The sequence below is a fragment of the Corapipo altera genome, unplaced genomic scaffold (genome assembly GCF_003945725.1).
Source record: "Corapipo altera isolate COAL_440 unplaced genomic scaffold, ASM394572v1 49, whole genome shotgun sequence".
Lineage (NCBI taxonomy): Eukaryota > Metazoa > Chordata > Aves > Passeriformes > Pipridae > Corapipo > Corapipo altera.
Window position 1 is genome coordinate 11,939,789 of NW_020884879.1, and position 20,972 is coordinate 11,960,760.

The following is a 20,972-nucleotide window of genomic DNA, read 5'->3' on the forward strand; positions in this document are numbered from 1 at the left end:
ACCAAACATAAGACAGGCTAATGCTTTACTGGCAAACACACTCTGAAATAAATCACAACTCATCTTCTGTTATGATGTATCTGATTAATGGTAAGGGGAGAAGAAGGACTCTACTCCAACATTTCTGCACTCTTATATGATCTTAATGTCACAAATTTGATATAAACCCACACAATCTGGAATGTCTTGTTACCATAAAAAGCAGCTCATATGCTGTAACTCCTCTCTTTATGAATACTTATTGCTAAACTACTGAAACCCTAACTTACTATTGGCATCCCTAAAAAACACTGTTCAATGTACTCTGTTTCCACTGGCTAAGTCAGGCAGTTTGGAACAGAGCACCAAGCTCACGCTCCATGGGAGTCAAGGGGAAATGTGCCACCAGCAGAAATCCTCCTGACCTCCCTGGCATCAGAAACAGCCCCTATGGGGGACTTACGCCTGATAAAACTATTGGCAGCTGCGGCAGCAGGAGGCAGCATGAAACACCTGCCTAAACTGGGTGTAGGTCCTGCCTCAATTCAATTGGCAACCACAGCCCATATTACAAGAGCTTGCGACATGGGGGATTCTTCTGTTCATAGGCTCCTGTTTGTGCTCTACACACAGTAGAAGACCATCTCTCTGCAAATCTCTCAAGGATGCTATTGCTCTCATATCTTCCCAACTCTTATTTCAATGTATACAGGCTGTACATCAAAATACTAATATTTTTGAATACTGCACATCTTAAATCAGAGTTGCACCTAAAACACGTCAGTCTGGAAATTTTGAGCATGCTGGGTTTTGTCATATTTCTGTCACTGCTGAGAGAGTGGAGGTGAAATTCTGTTTTGATTCCACATAAACACCATCTCAGGGATAAGTGAATACCACTAAGGTAAATTAAAGCAGTAGAATTGCTCTCCTAAAGGCTGTAGAGATAAGAAATGTTCTCCTGGACTCACCCAAGTTTGTCAAAGATCAGCATATTCCAGTTTCACTCACAACACGCCATAAAAGTGGAGGAGGGAACAGTACAAATGACAAACTGTGGCTATCCAACTAGGGCCAGCATGAAGTCTTTTTCCTGGTTTGAGAGGGATGAAATGAAGCTGAGGACTTACACTAGTAATAACAGAAGGCAACACAGCCTAGTTATACAATAATTATGTCTAATTTCAACAGCACAAATATTGCATAAGCAACATTACAGGAGGACAAAATGTGGAAAAATTGTGTCCTGCCATTTTACATGTGCACAAGAATTTATGAGGTGATACTTGACTTGGCAATGAATTGTTTCAGGAAGCAATTGACTAAGCTGTTGGCAGTGACCATAACATATAGTAATTAAGTTCCAAATCCTCACAAGGAGACTGAACCAAGGATATGACCAGGGCACACAGCTTTAAGAAAAGTGATTTAAAAACCAGAAAGTTAGTTATTAACAGCCTGAAGGAGAGGTTTAGGAAAATAAAGTTAATGGAATTGATACAGAGGTTGTTTGAAAATGTCTTAGGAGAAGTGTGTGTACATACTCCATGCCACAAAAAAAGAGAAACAAAAACCCATAAAGTAACAAAGTCTTCATGGTTAAACATTACAGTTCAGTCAACGTAAATAAGCTTCCTTCAAAAGTGCAAATGCAAATAAAGAAAATTACTAGATCATGAAGCCCAGGCAAAATCAAATAGAAGAGGATGAAATGTTGCCAAGGGAGTTAAGTTATAGATCGGTGCACTTGGTTTATGTTTCCAGACTTGAATTTTTCAAGGCTTCTCTTGCGGATAGGTGCCAAAATGCCACTGGGCCTATCTTTGAAAGCAACACTAATTTCACCATAAAAGACACAACTGACAGCAGATCCAAGAAACACAGATGACAACACTGTTAGCATTAAACCTCTCCTGATCGATATAATGTAGGAGAAGGGAAAGAAAATCTTCTACTGAACTTCTGCTTGTTACAATTTATTTAAAGAGTTAAAGATCGAGCAGATCTAGTCTGCGGATTAATGGTCAGGCTCCAAGTATTTTCAGAACAAGATGACATTCTCTGAACAAAGAAGTCTGTAATCTAAGATCAGAGAAATTAGGTGCAAGCAAATCATGCTGGAGCAGAGTACAAGGTATCCTGGAGACACAGTACAAACCTTTGCAGTCATGGTGTGAGATACTACATGTCTCGGGTCAAAAGCTAAATTCACAGCTAAACCATGCTGAACAAATGCATGAATAGAACATCAGCGTAGTCCAGAATCCTTCCTGACTGTTGCTCTGCTCTCTATTAATATCTCTGAAAGAGGGCAGAACTTCTGTAAATAAAATTATTTTTGTTGGATCATAAAAGGAAGGATTGCAAAGACACCTTCCAAAGACACTCTCTTAACAAAAAAGTCATCCTAGTGACAGCAGAAGTATTCTAGGCAATTGTGAGGCAAACCTTCAGATGTGGTACTGAAAAGGTAAAGAGTAGTGGAACTACTGAATTATTTGCAGCATCTCAGGAAACACTCCCACAGTTGCTGTGGCAAATCACTTGTGCTAAAGAATTATCTACATTGCAGAATAATAAAAACATTACAACATCTAATATTAAACAGGAATCTGTTTTCCCTTTGAAAAGTCTAATCACATGCAGCATCCTCACTTCATATTATACCAAGAACTACTAGTCCATTAAAAAATGAAATTAACAGCAGGAAATAGTGACGTATATGGAAAAACTCAAAAGACAACAGCTACAAACAGTAAGCTAAAAAGAAAAGTAACAGGAACCATAAAAATGTAACTGGGGGCTCTTCTTTCTGTTCTGGCAAAAGAAGCCAAAAGGTTTATGGAGGGGGGGAATAATTTAAACAATTAAAAAAGTAAAAACAGGTCAAATCTCATGTCCCTTTTCTAATGAGATGGACTAACTCTTCAGAGAGAGGCTTTCTTCCTACCAAAAAGAAGGGGACATGGGGAGGATGACACAAGGCCAAAAACCACAGCACTTCTCTCAGCATTCACAAACACGGGCATAAATTATCTGCATGGTTAATGCAACCACAACATCAATATTTTCACCTATCTCCTCGCTGGCCCACAGAAGCTGCTGACACGTAACATTTGCTTCCCTATTTTATAGGAAAATCATTGGCAAAAATGTCAGAGAGCGTAGAGGAAACTGTCATTTGTGTGTATTTATTTTTTCTTTGTGTTTCAAAGCACAAGCACAGTTTATGTCTACTGGCACACTCAGGAGATTAAAGGAAAGCAGGAATTAATCAAAATTAACATTTTTCCAACTGTAATAAATGTGTACAGGATAAGAAAAAAAATGAAAAAAGTAAAATATCTTTGTTTCTAGATTGCTGACTTTCAATATCAACCAAATAGTAAGAAACTAAAAAGTTACACAATTATAACTGTCAGATTCATAGGTCAGGCTCTTTACTGTGCCAAGTTTCTTGTTTGTGTGTGAAGCAAGGAGCACCACAGAGCAGGGTATTGTTCCCTGATAGTCTGGTCCCAGCAAACATGTAGGCTGAAGTGCCCTGGGTCTGCCTTTACCTGTGCTAACAGGAACAAATACACTTTCTTTTTCCTTCCCTTGAACTACGAAGGCCAGGAAGGAAAAAGCAAGGATTTTGGTGCAGGACTCTCCAGCTTGCTTTCAGTCTGGTTCTTGCCAACTCGAGTGGGCATATGTGTGTGTCTGCATGTGCTTTACAGCTCCACAGTTACATAGAGAGAATCTTGGGAAAAGGACTGGACCTTGATGGATAATTGATGATATTACAGACTAAAAATGCCATCAAGAAGACAGAAAACACAAAGTGCTATGGGTTAACTATTTAATTCTGAAAGTGTTATTTATACGACTAAGCATTTAATAAAAGCATGTCCAATTCCAAAATGTTGCCTGTAATCTGTTGGTTTGAATTTAAAACCAGACTGTTCATGTGTAGAAGGAATAAAATAAACAGTTTAATTTTCAATGATAGATTCTCTAATGAAGGCAGAATAGAAAACACTCCTTCCCTGTCAATGTACTAAGTTTTATGAATAACTAATTTGAATCCCACAGTTCTCTGTGTTACAAGGCAAAGGTGTCTCTTAGGAGATGAGAATCTGCAGCTGCATATTATCTTCTTAGATCATAACCTTGACTGTTATCCAGCGAGCAGTTGCTCTTCCGTAGTACACTCCTCTAGGAAACTCACTCAGGATTTTTTTCCTGTAATGTTGGGTAAGCTTCTTTTGAAATAATAAACTTCGCTATGCCTCTCCAACAGTTTTCTCTTGAATTTCAAGTTTGCAGATTGCATAATAGTGTTATGCTTTTCTCCTCTCCCACAGTTCCATAAACTCCACAAATTTTGCTAAACTTTAACTGCTCCCCAGTTCAGTTCACTATGTGGCTTAATGCTGGGACAGCAAAAAGGCAGGAATGACCAGTATCACATTGGCAACAGTGTGTTCTATGGAGTAGAGCATCAGATATCTCTGTGGTTAAATTGTTGAACTGGGATTTACAACCTAAATTAGTTATTCCAGTACTACAGTGTCTGAAAGTCTTACTAGCATTCAAGCATCTAGGAATCCTGAGGCAGTTCTCTTTCAGTTCTGAAAAAAGCATCATATGTGACTATAGCCAAACAATTTAATGCCTTTGAACTTGTTTTCTGCCAGTTTGTTGGCAATAGCAGAACTTGTCTCCCCAAACTGATGTGTTAAGGATTACACTGTATGTGCTTATGAAGCACTCAGGCATAACAGCAAATACATGGAAGCCTTCAAAGGTTTTCAGTTCTTCGGTGTGGTGGTTTGAAACTCCCAAGAATCTAACTTCTAGGTTCAAGCCCTAGGTTCAAGTTCTTGCAGAACTAAACCAGTAAGATCAGATTAGATGGAATATGGAGCCCAGAGAAGGGGAGTAACCCCTCATTTTCTTCTCATTCTCTTTTCCTTCACCTCCAACTTTTATCCACCTCCAAAATTTTCCCTTAGAAGAATTTCTCCTATTCTGCTCAGTCATTTCTAGTTTGAAAAATTTATTTCTTCAATGAATGCTGAAATTCTCCATCCTGGTAGAAATAGATGATTGCAATTGCCACCTCAAAACAGTTTTAGATGCATATGAGCCCAAAAGCTTCTCCACTCAGAACTCACTGTAAATGGCTCTTAAAAAACAGACAAAAGGATAAAGAGGTTTCAGTATAAAGTGTTAATGCCACTCTTTGACCTGGAGTCTGGTAGCTTCTATATCTTCCACAATTCAATAAATAAATTGTAGATTTTGCACAGAAGGGAATTCACATTTGCTACCCCTGAACATGTAAACACTTCTTCCACAGAGCTTAAGTGAGAATTTTTCCAGGTGTTAGACAACCTAAAAGCATGTTCGTGCTAGTACCTCAGCCCATTTTTGCACCTGCTTTCAGGAATTCACAGTACAAAGCATTCCCTGAAAAATTCAAACTACATGTGACTGAGTGAAACAAGGGTCAACCAAAGCTCATATTGGCAAATTACCCAGAAACAAAGTATATTTCAGAGACTGCATGTGCCTACTTAGGTCAAATTAACCCTCAACAACAATAAAAATATAACACTGAAAGAACTTAGCACCTAGCAATCTCAGGAGTCATAAGCTTGTCATGTGTGCTTTTACGATGACGGCAACTTTATCTTGTTGCTGGTTTCCTGTTTCCCTGTATACTGAGAGGGGACAAAGACCTCACAGCTTTGTCCCACTACAAAAAATCCAAGCAGAAGTCACATCAATTAGGGAATTACAGAGTGTACAGTACACAGAAAAATGCAGAAAAACACTTAAACATCTGCATCTATGGGACTAGAATCCCATGTAACACAATTCACTAACAGTCCTGGAATTGTGCTAAGACCAACTTTGCCCATGGAGTACTGTGTAAAGCTAAGTGTTATTATTATGTTCCTAAATGGCACCTACATAATGTGTAAAAAATTGCTTCTGTATAAATCACTGAGATTTAGAAAATAAAACTGAAAACACCTATTTAAATATTGGCATGGTTTTCCTGTGTTTTTACACAATTCTATCTTCAAAAGTTGGATAGTGTCCAATCATCATATCTGCTCTGAACTATTATTAGTCTGTTATTCTTAACCTGTCAAGGATATAGCTATTACATGAATACCATCATTTCCTTATAAGACACAATGTATTTAATCACAGATCACAGTATTCACCTGCAATGATTCAAAAATTTAGAAGATTGGCCAAACCTTTTGGTAATAAGTTAATTTTCTACCAGAAAACTTGGGCAATTTCTGAGAAGAGTTCCAGATCTCAGTGCAACGCTACATAAACTCTTCTGGAATCTGTTCTTTTTGCCTCCTGTTACATTCATGACTTCCTATTCTTCATTCATGGGTCTTTTGCTGCCAATATGAGTAGAATTAATTCTTTTTTCAAAAGTAGGTAATCAATGCAATCAACTAAGGCAACAGGATTTACTCCTTGGTTTAAAACTTATCTTTTAGGGTTTATTACTTGTATCATAGTCCCATTAAAGTAACTGGCAAAAATCCCCAGATATCAGATATTAGATGTTTGTATTAGAAACTACTGTCAACAAGGATTAAATTCTGCTTGCCATTCACACCTACCCAATCCTTCTGCAGCTTGTAATTCTCTGCATAAAGAGGGAGAGACATGCTTGCATGTACATTGCCTCCCAGATTTTCTATTGCAAATACTCTGTTTTCTTTTTTAGCTTAAATAAGCTAATAAGAAAATGATTAAAAGAGATGGCAAGGTTAAACAACATCGGTAAAAAATATTAAAAGTTGGCCAAAAATACATTTCTGTTTTGAAAGCATGATGCCTTTTCTCAAGAAATGCTAGAAAGGGGTGCACAGCATGCGGATATCTGATTTCAGAGCTGGGCACAGAGACAACCTCACACTGAAGACGGTAAAGACGAGTAGATAAGCGTAATGCTGACAGCCTAACCTGAAGCCCTAAAGATGTAACTCTGTTTGATGAGTACCTTAGGAAATGTTTCTTGTGAACAAAGGAAAACCTAACGGTTTAAATCAGATCAAGGGTTGGATATGATTTTTACATTGTTACCTTCATTGCAGCAGATATTTCAGTGACTCTGAAAGAACCTACAGAATTAATTAATCTGCTCTTCATTATGCAACAAAAAGGAACGTCTTTTATTCCTGTACAGAACTGATTCTAGTCCTTCCAGCAACTGGATTTTCTTCTGTTCTAGTCAAAAAATGTAGGACAGACAACAATAGTTTTTAATCTTCCTGCACATCTTGGAAACACTTTTTTAATGATTTTCTGCCAACACTCTTCTACTGAGAACTTTCACATGGTTCACAGCTAATGTAATCCTACATTTTAAAGAGGATGGATTACAGAGAATTATCCTCCTATTTATATTGCAAGTGGGGAAAGGAACCTTTTTATTTTCTCTGATACAGTTTTATTTCAGAGCAGTGGCCTGGAAACAACTGTGCCATTATGGTCAGCTTGTGCCTTTGGTCACAGCACCACCCGAGTAACTAAGAGGAAGAGACACCTTTAAGGCATAAATTTCCCTGTTTCCCTTCACTTCAGAAGCAGTGAAATGATTTTTTCTTTTTTCTTCATAAACCAGTACTGGTGTTATCACATGATTCACTTTCTCCTACTGGCTTTCATTTCTTTTTTGACTGTAAGTTCATTCAGCCTGGCACTATAGAGAGATCAGATACTATGGGAATCCATTTTTAGCTGCTTCCATTTCACTTCATTTACAACAAAAATAAACTGCAGTAATTTGCTATTTCTGTCCTCCTCTATCTCCCTGTTATACAACAAAGGTAAGGCAGAGAATCAGTTTCACTAGTTCATCATTTGTTCTTCCCCCTTCTCCAACGCATACTCTTGACATGAAGGTGAGAAATAAAAGATTCCAAATAGTTCCTCTCTTTCCTACACCTAAATCAGGTTCAGATAACACACTTGTATAAGTGCTCTGTGGAAACATGCACAGTCTAATATTTGATACCCAGTTCTTTTGGCTGGCAAACAACAGGTTCTCAATGTTAAGACCTTACTAAACATTTAACATATGCGGTGCCCAACGTAACACTGCATTACACGCAGTAGAAGTTCTTGGTGAGAAAGATTTCTGGAGAAAGCTGCACAAATGTCTCCTTCCAACTTCAGGCCAAAAGGCAAGAAGGCCCTTCATGCTCTTGTTTTCATAGAACAGGGAGAGGAGTATTACACTGATATGTACAGCCCTCTGCGGTGTTACAATATTTACCTTTAAAAACTAATTATTGTTTTGTCCTCTTTTCCTGACTGATTGCAAACACAGATGTTTCAGTGAAAATTAAAAGGCTGGCATATCACTATCAACATCCTGGTTTCTTCAGTCAAGGAAGGTAGAAAACACATCTTTGCTGAATCTCATATAAAAATGAAAAAAAAAAAAAACAATTAACTCAGCCTCCAAGCCACATGAACAACATTTTTTGATAGTATTAATTACTTCGAACAGCTGTTCCAGAGGTTACATAAGCTTCATAGTCTAACCAATTGCACCATGAACCTATATATTCTAACCACATACAAAGGCCTCAGCTGTGTAGTAAGAAATAATGGAGTTCTGAACTACAAGACATGGGCTATTACCCAAATGATACAGGCTATTGCCTAATTTCTATAAAAGAAGTTATGGTACCAAAGGCGAAGAGACTAAGGAATTAACCGCAAATTGCTCTTTCAAACTTTTAAAAAACAACACTCTTTTTTAAAGTCATCATTTACAAAGGTCATTACACTGATAATCTGAAGTTGTTCCACAATTATTTGGTGCAATGTAATAAAATAAAGTCATACAGTCTTCAGTCCTAAAAAAAACAGACTCCTGCTCCAGTCAATAGCTAGCCTTAGACAGTCATCTCAGATCTCCTCAAACTAAAAAGCTGGTTTCTGTAGAACTGCTCAGGTTTTATAACAATGTAATAGAGCATATAATCTGGGCCAAGTTTGTTGTGTCGGTAATGTACCCACTTAAACTAAGCACATCCGTTTTCATATTACTGCTTATCCCCCTGACTAGTCTTTCTCCCACAAAGAGAGGAGAATCTTTATCATTTGCCATGGAAATAATTTCTAGTTTCTTAGAAAAATGTCCTACTAGATTTGGTCCACTGGAAGAAGATCCAAACTTACGTGCTTGGTGCTCAACGTATTTCTAGACATGCATTGATGCACAAACAACTGACAGTTTATTTTGTACAAAAGTATAACTACACCAGACTGCTTGTATGTAGCCAAAATAGGAATCAATTGCTGTTTGTGTTCAGTAACTAACAAACACAGTGAAAATTAAGGCCAATACGCATTCAGAATATATGACCTGATTTCAAACAACACATAAACTAATGCCAATGTCCAAACTAAGAAAATGAGATTTCCTGGTCCTTGATTAAAATTATTTAAAAAAAAAAAAAGTCTTAGGTGTATTGCTTCATAAACATTTACAGTGGTCACAAGCACCTGTGAAATTATTGCTCAAGTATAATACTTCATTTGAACTATTTAAAAGGGAATCAATATAGCAGCTCTTTGTGCATATAGCAGAAGGAAATGCAGCTCATCTACGGTCAAATAAAGTGCTTGCACTTTCTTGCAATATGGAGCAGAAGATGATGAACCAGCTCAACCAACACACCTGTATGCAACTGACCTTGAATCCATCCAGCTGCACTGTCATTTTCTACCGTAAGAATTAATCTGCAGAAGGATCTGTTTGCAAAATGAAATACTCGCGCTGTATTTAAAGTGTATTATAAGCCATTTTTTTCCTGCCACAGAATTTTTGCATCAGTAATTATTTCTTGGAAATCAGAGTTTAGCTGAAAGCTGCTTAGATGCAAGAGACAAAAACTCTGGCTTGCTCACCTCCAGCTGATGTTCTTCAACTGTGCCAGAACTCTGTTTGTGCAGCTGCTGTGCTGCTTTTAAAGTGGGAGAAGAATGAAATCCCTTCATGACTGATTACCTTTTCTGTTTTGTATCTCTGGGTCAAGCATATTTTCCTCTGGACTCATTTGGAGTAGATAATTATGGGGTTTCTGCAGATGATCAATAGATTGTTTCCCCATACCACCAAGACTGTTTGCAAGTGATCCTTAATAAACAAGGGGATAGGAAGCCTGATAGATTCCCAAGTTCAGTTCTCAACACAGTTCGTGTGAATATTTCTTGATCACTGCATGCTAGATTAGCCTTGAGGAAAAGTACTAAGCAGAGCTGTTTCATAATGAACAGGCTACTTTCTGCCTCAGGGGAACACTGTAGTATTCTGAAGGTCTTCCTGCCCATATAAATCACATTGTATGTATTATGCCACATAACCAGGATGCAGAAGTCATTCCTTTGCTTTCCCTTTGGTTGATGAGTCTTACTCATTCAAGTAATTCTGCATTTCCAGGATCTGCCTGGAATTAATCTGCAAAGAGGATCTATGTGTAAGTGGCACTTAGGGACATGGTTTAGGGGAGGACTTGGTAGTGTTAGGTTTATGATTGGCCTTGTGGATCTTAAAGGTCTTTTCCAACCTAAATGATTCTATGATCTGACTCGAGTCAACACGGAAACCCCTTATGAGTGAATTTTTTTGGAGGATTTTGATGGACCAGTGCAAAACAGCAAATAGGAGACACCAAAATCTGACCCACAACTGTTAAAGCAAGTATTTGAACAACCCTAAGAATTAGATTGATGGTGCAAGTCCACAAGATTTTTACACTTAGTTAAGCAGTCATTGCTTTAATATTTTTATATCTTTTTCCATAAAGTGGTTCTACTCCAGTAGTCTGGTATTCCTGAATGCTACAATAACAAATTTTTTAGTGGAGAACAACACAGAGAAAAAAAGAAATATAGTTTCGGGATCTTGAGGAATTATGATAGATAAACAAGGCAAAAATAACTAAAAGAGCTCTGAGCTTCTTTAAAACCAATAGTGCACAACAAATGAAATAAAAGATGTAATGCTGACATCACTAAACTTCAGGGTGGTATCTCTTAAAATTAGTCTTGCAGCCCAGGCCTAAGGAATACTCCAAGCTACTCCTCGACAAGTGTAAGCAATGGGACAGTGGGAAGTGAAGTAATATGATGAACTGCTGCTGGAGGGCAGGAGAAATAGGTCCCAGCATTTTGGGTTGCCTAGGAGCCTAAATGGAACACAAACCCCAGGAGCAGCTGAATTTTTTCAGACTGCATCATTACTTTGCTTGTGTTTCAAAATCTTTTAATTCTTTGATATCTTATAGAACATACACAGGACTATTCCATACACAGGACTATCACGTAATCTTCAATTTTCAGGTATGTAAAGCTATTTCATTAACAAATTGTTCTACGCTTACTCCAAATTGACCTAAATTATTATTATTTGCCATAGAAATATTTCCAGTGGCTATTTCTTCCCATCTGTAGCTATTACTCAAGGTGACATAGGAAGTGTTGAAATGGTAGATCTTGTTAGAACACTAATAGGAAAAAAAGTTAATAATTCTTCAAGTTAACTTTATGACCAATTAATCATACAGTGGGATGAGTGCTGGAGGCATTCTGTTCCAGATGCATATCCTAATCTACCTGCACTAAAGTACACCTCAGGAAATCAGCTTTGTGGTTGAAATATAAAGCAGGTCGAGCTAAAAGAAATCCTCTTTTGGACTACCAGGAATTCAGACTATGAAATTAAATCTTTTGCATTTTGAGAGTGTTATGCAATGCTGTGTCACTCTTACCTCCATGGGAAAGGCCTTAAAATTAACTGTGTGTTCAGAACCACGCTGGTTTTCTCTCCCCCAGTGAAATCGAACGTCGTGTAGCTCAAACTCATGTCCCCGAGGTAATGGCCCTCCTATTAACACTGGGAAAGAAGAAAAGCGGTAAGGAACTTGACTTTCAAGGCAGAGAAGCCACTGAAGCAGAGAACCAGTTGTATTCTTCAAATATAATGAGTAGATTGTAGCAAGCTTCTTTTTTATGAGTGGTACCAGAGAGGAGAGGAGTAAAGTTGACAGACCTGACACCTTCACTTTCAAAGTACTGTGCAGGTACAGAACATAAACTAAGGCAGTTATGTGAAACTGCTGTCATACTGCACTCTTTGTTTTATGATGCAGAACAGCTGGACACACCACCAAAAAAAAAAGTGTACCTTTATCAGTCAGAAGAATGAATATGTTTATTGCTCTTATCAAGATATTAGCCATGTGCTCTAAACAGATGGCAGGGGTTCTGAATTGAACTGGGAAAGTTGTCCAAATGCTTTATCTCCATGACCTATATTTGCTATGAGTCACAGAAATTAATAGAAAACTTTGATGCAAATATATTGCTAGGTAAAGGTGTTCAGTCAGGCTGACCACCTGTCAGACTTCTGAGACACAGAATGCCTCCATATGAAAATATAGTCAGACCTACACACCAGAGCAGCAACAACATATTTCATTTAGCTTAAAACAGCTTCTAGGCAGGCAAGGCTTTTCTTTACTTCCTTTATTTAAACATCTGGAATTTCTTAAAAGCATTTGTCCACAATTGCAACACAGGCACAAAAAAAAATTATATAGCAACTCAATACTTTTGCATTAGTAGAGACTTCCACCATAAGCAGTAAAAACAAGCAATTGTGAGGCCCAAACTACTACAGAATTAATCAGTGGAAAAGTTTTGCCCAGGGATTTCTGAATCTGCTTCAGATCAAATATCACACCACATGCTGGAGGTAACTTCCCACTAAAATCATAGAATACTGACTTCTAGTCAGGGCTAGATTTTATTTAAGGGCACTCACAGTCTTCCCCAGAATCCATTAAATTCTAACTTACATTTCATGGACTTGGAATGAATCTTATACAACCTCCGATAATTAATAAGAATTATTTAGCTGCATAAACTACAGCTTCAGGAAATTAATTCCATAATACAGTTATTTTGCCACACAAACTATACAGCCTGAGTTTGGAGTACAAGACATAGTGTGATACTAAAACATAATCTAGCAACTGAATCATATTTCAACTGTACAAACACAAAATTGAAGATACAGAACTATAAAAAACTGAAAGAAAACTGACCAATTTTGGTTTTCATGAGCATCAATTAGGTTGGAGGGAAAAAAAGTCAGAAATTCCAATTAATCCTTCTTTCATAATTCCTCACGACTAATCTACCAGCCATTAGGATTTCTAAAATTAATTTTCCTAATTGTATAGATTCAGATTTGCTACTTAATCTTGTTTTATCTGTATTCTATCTATACCTATATCCCCTACAGAGAAAATCTACAAATCTGGTGAACACTGCGGGAAACAACGATTGAAGTATTTAAAGAAATATGAATAAATATAAAAAATCCTGACACTCAATTAGTGCTATTTCTTAGGAAAATTGAGCATTTTCTCTGTTTTAAAATGTTGCTTCTAGGAAAACTCTAACTAGAACAGATGTTCTCTATAGGATGTAGTCATGGATCTCCAGGAGCTTCATAGAGTTTATTTCCAAAGCTTAAGCTATAACATTGATCCCACAATAAAAGTATTTAAATGTATGAAGTAAGTTTATCTTTCCTTTGCCTTTCATTAGATCTTGATTCTTGTCAATGTATGAAACATGTTTAATTTCACTTCATCATTCATCAATTTTTGATCCTCATTAGAAAATGTTTCTGAAACGATGATCCACTGTGTAATCTGCTGCTGGCTTAAGAGAAATCTCTCTGTTAGTAGGATATGCTCTAAAGCATTTTTCAGTACACAATTCCATTACACAGTTGGTCATGGTTCTTCCACTTAATGCATAACACATGTACCAGCATCAAAACGAAAGTAGGCAGTGAAAATGTCTGCAATTAAATAATGAAAAGGATTTCGGAATTCCAGATGGACTGCGTGTCTTGAATTAAAGGATGAAATCAATCACCAGTAATGACAAATTGATTTTTAATATGTATCTTAATCAGTTTACTTTTTTCCATAAAGAAGTTTTCCTTTGACTGTTAACATTACAGTAGATGAGGATCTCTTGCACATTAACTGCACAGAGTTTCAAAAGCATTTAATGCTCAACAGTTCCCATCAAAATAATCTGGCTAAATGGATTTGTCATCAGAGATCCCCTGTGAGGAAAAGAAACTGCAGGAGTTTCCTCAATCCCTGAAAATTGGCCAGAATACTAGGTCAAACACAGCTTATTAACTCTTTTCTACTCTTGGTAGAGATAATAAATGTTGCCTTTTCCTTCCCAAAAATGGAAAAATTATTCCCAACTTACTAATGGAGAATGGGAAATCATGTAACATAAAATCTAAGGAAAAGCTGAAACTAAACCAAGATTTCCTGAATCATAATTCCATACTTCAGTCATAAACTTTAATTTTAGTTCACATTTTCTTATAATTCAAGACTCATCAGTCTGGCATTACACTGCATTCAAGTATAAAAAGAAGTCTTTCCGTTCTTCTAATTCTCTTAGTGGTTTCGCACACACATTTAGGTCTGTTGGTCCCATCTTATTAATTATGGCTACTAAGTTATAAACTGCCCTTGGGAAAGGTAGGATTGAAGGAGTTGCATTTTGGCATGCAAGTGATGAGGTCATTTGTGGTCTCTCTCACTTCCTCCACAGCAGAATTCAAGAATTCCTGATCCTGCGGGGAAAACCTTGCCCCTTGAGAAAAGAGCTCTGCTTCTGATGAAGGCACTAAAACTGACTGGAAGTACAATATTTCTGTTTTAGTGCAAATCTGCAAAATTCTGTGGAAGGAAATGTATTGCAATAATACATGGAAATTATCAAGGAAAGGAAATTATAAAGGAAAGCATCATTATTAAAATAACAAACCCTTCCTTTTTAAAAAATTCAGTGTAAAACTGAACTGACTCCCTCACTCTCAGCACAGCTGTATTTCCAAGTATTACTGGGATATCAGAAGGAAACAAAAGTTGGAATGCCTCACAGTTTGACAATGTTCAGCTGTTTAAATGCCCCCAAAAGGCTGTTACTAGCTAAGACTGGTTAGAATAACATAGATGCTCTTCCAAACACATGGTAAGAACTACCACAGTGCTGGAAAGCACAATGGACTTTTTTTCTCCCTACTTTCTTGTCTCCTTCATACAGAATAGTTTATCCAGTTGAAAAGCCGAGTAAGATAGTGCAATTTCACTTAAGTTGGAATTGTTTCTCTTATTATTTGCTTCTAATTCATATTTGATGAATGACATCAAAAATGTCATCCTTTAAGAAATGAGGACTACTTTGCTACCTGGTCCTCACCAATGCTGTGAGCACATATAACTGGCATTTCTATCTTAGTGTCCAAATCTGTACTTAGTACTCAGAACACACTCAAATTAATGGAAAAGGTTCTTTTAACTTATGTGGTCTTTGGACCAAGGACAAATCTTGCCAGCTGTACAGAATAGTTTGGCACCATACTATCTTAGCAGCAGTCTGGATTGCTTCTGAATGCAGACAGCTGTTAATGCCAGCGAATTGGAGGACACCACCACAAGAAGCAATTCTTGACATGCTCAGAAGTAAACTGACTGACCACCTGAATGGGCACAACTGCTCACTGCTGGGAAAAGCTACTGTTCCTACACTCCAAGATACACATACAGCAAGTCTTAAGGCAACACGAGTTTTAGCTGGGAAAGCCAAGGCAATATTTCAGCATACCTGATTTTGACTTCAGGGCAATCTGAATTGAATGCCCGTCGTTGATCACTTCACAGTCACGACACACTACGTAGTTCGGTGACAAACGCACTTCCAGGAGCGAGGGGTCATATTTAGCTTCTCTCGAGTTCAAGTTAATGGGCGATTGGTACTCCCCGTTAGCATCGGGGAAAATCAGCCCCCACTCAACTCCTGAGGCACAAGGGAAAAGCTGTTACGGGGGGACCCGGCACCCTGCTCTGTGGGACAGCCAGACCCTCCCCGCGGCGCGGCCAGGGACTGCTCCACCGCACCCCAGCCCGCCGGACCCGGACACGGCCCCGCGCCCGCCGCCCCGCGCTGCCCTCCCTTGGCGGGGACCGACCTGTCCCCGCTGCGGGACGGCGCTTCCCCGCTCCCCGCACCTCGGGGCGGCCGGGAGGGCGAACCTCCTTTCCCTCCGCCACTGAAATCCCCTCGCCATCTCCTCCTCCCCCGGCCGCAGTCAAAGTTTTTCCTCGGTGGAGCCGCCTCCCGCTCCTCACCTTCCTCGTAGCCCCACTCCGGAGCCTCCTCCCGGCGCGGCGGGGGCTCGGCGCCCTCGATCAGGCTCCTGTCAGCCATGGGCGGGCGCCCCGGGAGCGGCCGGGCGGGGTGTGCGGTGTGTGAGCCTGTGCGGGGCGAGGCTGGCTGGCGGCGCTCCGCACCAAGGCTCGGACCTCCCTCCGCCCTCCCGCCCCCGCCCGCTGCTGTCGGCGTGCGGAGGGGCAGGGGAAGGGGCAGGGGAAGGGGCAGGGTCGCCGCCGGGTGAGGCCGGCAGCTGGTCACTGTCCCAAAGGGGCAGTGGGGCAGGCGAGGGGTGAGATGACAGCCGTTGCCCGGGTTGGCGTCTCCTGTGGGATGCTAATCTCCTGGTCCTCCTTGCGTCTTCTTCGCCTTCCCCCGCGGGGTGCTCCCGTCGCCTGGGGACGGGATGTTTGCACTGCCCCTCCAGCTGTGGCACAGGAGGTCTGTGCTCCCGGGAGAGCAACTTCAATAAAGGGAAGGGCAAAGCCCTGCCACTGGGGAGGAACAACCCGGGCGCCGGGACAGGCTAAGGGCCGCCTGGCTGGAATGCACACCTGTGGGTCCTGGTGGGCATCAGGTCGGACATAAGCCAGCAGTGTGCCCTTGCCGCAAAGAAGGTGAATGATACCTTGGGCTGCATTCGGCAAAGCAATGCCACCAAGTCAAGGGAGGCGATCCTCTGCTAACAGCTGGTGAGGCCACACCTGGGGTGCTGGGTCTAAATATAGGCTGTCCCAGAACAAGAGACATGGACCTACTGGAGAGAGTCCAACAATGGGTCATGAACATGGTTAAGGTACTGGACCATCTCTCCTATGAGGAAAAGCTGAGAGAGCTGGGACTGTTCAACCTGGAGAGGAAGAGGCTCAAGGGGACCTCATAAGATACATACAAATACCTAAATGAAAGATGCAAAGAGAACAGAGATAGGCTCCTTTCAGCGGTGCCCAGTAACAGGACCAGTGGTGATGGGCACAAACTGAAACATGAGGTTCCTTCTGAACATCAGGAAATACTTTTTACTGTAAGAATGACTAAGCCCTAGCACAGGTTGCCCGGGGAGGTTGTGGCGTCTCCATCCATGGAGGTATTCATCTGAACACAGTCCTGGGGAACTTGCCCTGGGGAACCCTGCTTGAGCAGGTGATTTGGACAAGGTGATCTACAGAAGTCCCTTGCGATCTTAGCCATTCTGTGGTTACTCCTCACCCCACAGCACTGTGCCTGTTCTATGCAGGGATGGAGGCTCTCATGAGGGTAAGGCAACCACTGAATAAGCAAGGGAGCCATGCTCTGTCTCTTTGGTCCTGAAGGAGAGTTGAAACATCTTTACAAAGACCCCTGCACTTAGGCCAGATCCAGAAGTGTGGCATCAGCTCCTCCTGCAGATTATATAAGAGGTAGGGTTTGAGAAAAGTCTCTCCCCAGCACAAAGGTGCCTCAGTTCAAGGTTATGAAAGGACCTTTCCTTCTCCTTTGACGAAAGCCTCGCATGGAACTAGGAAACATTCATTCTGTCAAGGGAAAAAAGGAACAGAAGGGACCTCTGGTAGAGATCTCTTCTAGGCAGTGGTCCAAACACTTGCATCAGTGAATGCAAGGGGAGTGGGAACCCAGTATCAACAGTCTGAAATCCCTGACAGCAACCAGAAAAGGCAACAGAGGCAGTCAAATAGCATTGCCATAAAGGGGAAGTGCCCTTTGCTTACCATCCTTGTCCACTTAAAGAGAGATACCAGACCTCCCTGCATTCTGGTATCCCAAGAGGATAACATCTTGATCCTGTGCTGTTGATCCACCAGGTTTGATCTAGGTGTGGACCTCATCGTGCTTCAGTGTTCCCCAACTCAGCAGCAGTACCTGCTCTTTCTGTGCAGCACTGACATGGGAGCAGAAATTATCATCAGTGTGAATGTGAGATGAAAGGAGAAGGACTGAAATGAAACTTCATTAATGAAGCAAGAGACTACTGGTTCATGAGCTGCATGCAAGGTGAAAAGAAAATAGGACAAAACAAGTGGAATGTACTAGGCTGGGTTTTTTTCAAGATCAGAAGAGAAACACAGGTTTCCTTCTGCGACATCCTTAGTTACTCTCTTCACTACTGATGGTTGAAAGGAATATATACTACCCAAACAAAGTACAACTACGGTGCAGCTTACAGAGACAAAAAAAAAGCAAATAGGCATTTTCATATAGTGAGAACCTGACATCAGTACAAACAAAAATCAGATTTTAACATACATTTTAGTCACATGAGATATGATGTTGTCTATGCATACCCAACTCCCATACCAAACTGTCTTTATTAGTTGTTACGTTTTATCCCCCAATCACATCTTAAACTCACACTAGCTGCTTCTGTTAATGTCAATCCCTTTGAATCATTGCTCAACTACATGGGGAAAAAGCAAACATTCCCCTAAATCATCACTGACTGTGGTCCATCTGATTGGGAATTCATTATCCTCTTCAGAGTCTCATATTTTGGAAAAAAAACAAGCAGTCCTAGGAGGCTGGGCTCATTCCCTTACTCCTCGAAATACCATATTTCATTCATACCTTCTATTAAGTCATTTCCTGCAGTAGCTTTCCTTTGGGATGTCTAGAATTTTGTGCTTATGAGGGGCAACATTATTAGACCTAAAAGCTCCTGTTTTGCAATAAACACTTTTCATGGTTTTCCATAGTTTTGATGGTTTCCATTCATAACTGAACTTAAGAACTAAGCAATATGTATTTTTTACCCTTCCTACCTTTACATTCTTTCCATATCTCTCTGCAAAATTAGGCATAGCAGGTAAAGCTTACTGAATAGTTGGGATTTCTTTATTCTCGTATGTCTGCTGAATAGTTTTCTGTTCATATATCTTATTCCTTCCATAGTATCTGTCAGGCATAGCATGATCTAATCAACAGATTAGATTCCACTGAAGATTCCTGCAACTTCTTTAGTGGTGAAGTGTGTAAGTAACAATGGAGTTTGTCTCTTCATAATGAAACGGAGCATGGAACAGACCTCTTACATTAAACTCCAACCACAAATGCAGGTATTGACCTGACCAATCTCTGCACAAACCAACTTGTTCATTTATGAGCTCAGCTTCAAGTAAAAGGATTGAGACAATCAGATGGAGGCAGTGGCACGATCTAGGCCTTGTTCAAGATCTGTGGGATTTGATCTCCTTTAATGATTTAGGCAGACCTGAAATTGCTTGTGTAGATGTTCCCAATAGTTGAACTTACTATGAAAAGATGTTAAATATATAATACATATAAATACAGTCTTTATTCTGTAAAAGTTCATTGCTCATGGTGGCTCAGCACACTGACAAATCTGTAGGGAGGCACAGTTATGGTCCTCAAGCTACTATTAAACAGATGGGCAAAAAGTAGAAGCCCAGCTGACATGACCTTCGTAAGTGACATAATACCTCACCAAAAGAAACAGGAGCAGGGCACCTCTCTCCCAAATCCCAGTTCAGCCTTTAATTCTGTGGAACCTGCTGACTTCTTGTTTAATTGGGATTAATGATCATACCCTTTGATGATAGCAGGGAAAAAGGCTCAGGCACAGATCCAGGGCTTAATAGTTCTTCTTTGAACTCACACGACAGAAGTTCAGAAGCAGTGTAGTCCCTGACATTCCTTTTATCAAACAAGAAATGGCATTTTGAAACATGGTTGATATAATACTTAATCCTGGTAAGATTGCAAGAAACTGTTCTTGTGTTTCCTATATCTAGATATTATTATTTTCTCAACAGTCACTGATTTTCCTTCAACAGACAGTATACCTTCCCCAAACACCTTAAAATGTATATACTCAGAAAACCAGGCCTGAACCAGAATTCTCCATCCAAAAACTATGCCATTTCTATGCATAAATCATCATTAATGACTAGCAACATTTTTTAAGAGGTTATATTTCCACAACTGTACTTACTGCTTTCACCACTCCAAAAAGGAGAGTCCAATGCAGGCAACTGTACAGGTTAATAAGAAATCTACAGGAAAAAATCCAGAATTACATACAAGTTATTTTAAACTATACATTTCTACCTTCAGGATTCTTTCCAGGCCATAGAACTGACAGTTATTTCTCTGATTCGAGGGATGAGAAATTCAGACTGTGAGATGATCATATTTCCTTTATTATCCACTTTTTTCTTTATTACCTTTCTTTCAGCATAGAGTAGTTGAGGGCACATAGGACTTAATATTTAGATAAGGAGATAAATATTCTGTGGGATAATAGAGCATTCCATTTTAGGCAATTTAGAATCTGTTTATGCTTCTCTAAGCCAAATCTGAGCTCTTGCCGAGGTGTTCTGAAAGAAAAGGAGATGTCCATAGAGGAAGACAGGCAACTGAAGGGACCCAGAGCATCTAGTTTTTTCAGTGAATAAGGTTTCCTATTTTGTGTCCTGTATTGACTATGAGGTTGACCAGCAATCATCTCTCTCCTGGTCTTGTTTCTATCTTTATTTCTTGCCAGGCTACTCTCTCCAATACGTTTTATTCTTTTCCAAATTTAGAAGTGCAAGCAGAAAGTTTCTGTGTTTGAACATTAAAGCATAAGCTTATATGTAATAACATTGAAAATCTCTCTACATGTTTTAAAAGGAACTAGTTCATTACAAGGAATAATATTCCAGTATTCCTGGAATAATATTATTTCCTTTTTTTTT

General features: G+C 39.7%; 1 protein-coding gene across 2 annotated transcripts in view; it reads right to left on the reverse strand.

Moving 5' to 3' along the window:
- Positions 1-16,393, reverse strand: part of CA8 (carbonic anhydrase 8) — a 47,544-nt gene extending 31,151 nt beyond the window's left edge. Inside the window, exons 1-3 of one of the 2 annotated variants that reach the window (XM_027638703.1) lie at positions 16,260-16,393; positions 15,736-15,927; positions 11,793-11,917 (exon numbers count right to left, since the gene is read on the reverse strand). In XM_027638703.1, the coding sequence (XP_027494504.1) occupies positions 11,793-11,917; positions 15,736-15,927; positions 16,260-16,338 (396 nt within the window). In that variant the 5' untranslated portion in view covers positions 16,339-16,393. The remainder of the gene's footprint in view (positions 1-11,792; positions 11,918-15,735; positions 15,928-16,259) is intronic. The other variant, XM_027638702.1, reaches the window with a different exon arrangement.
- Between the last annotated feature and the right edge of the window lie 4,579 nt (positions 16,394-20,972).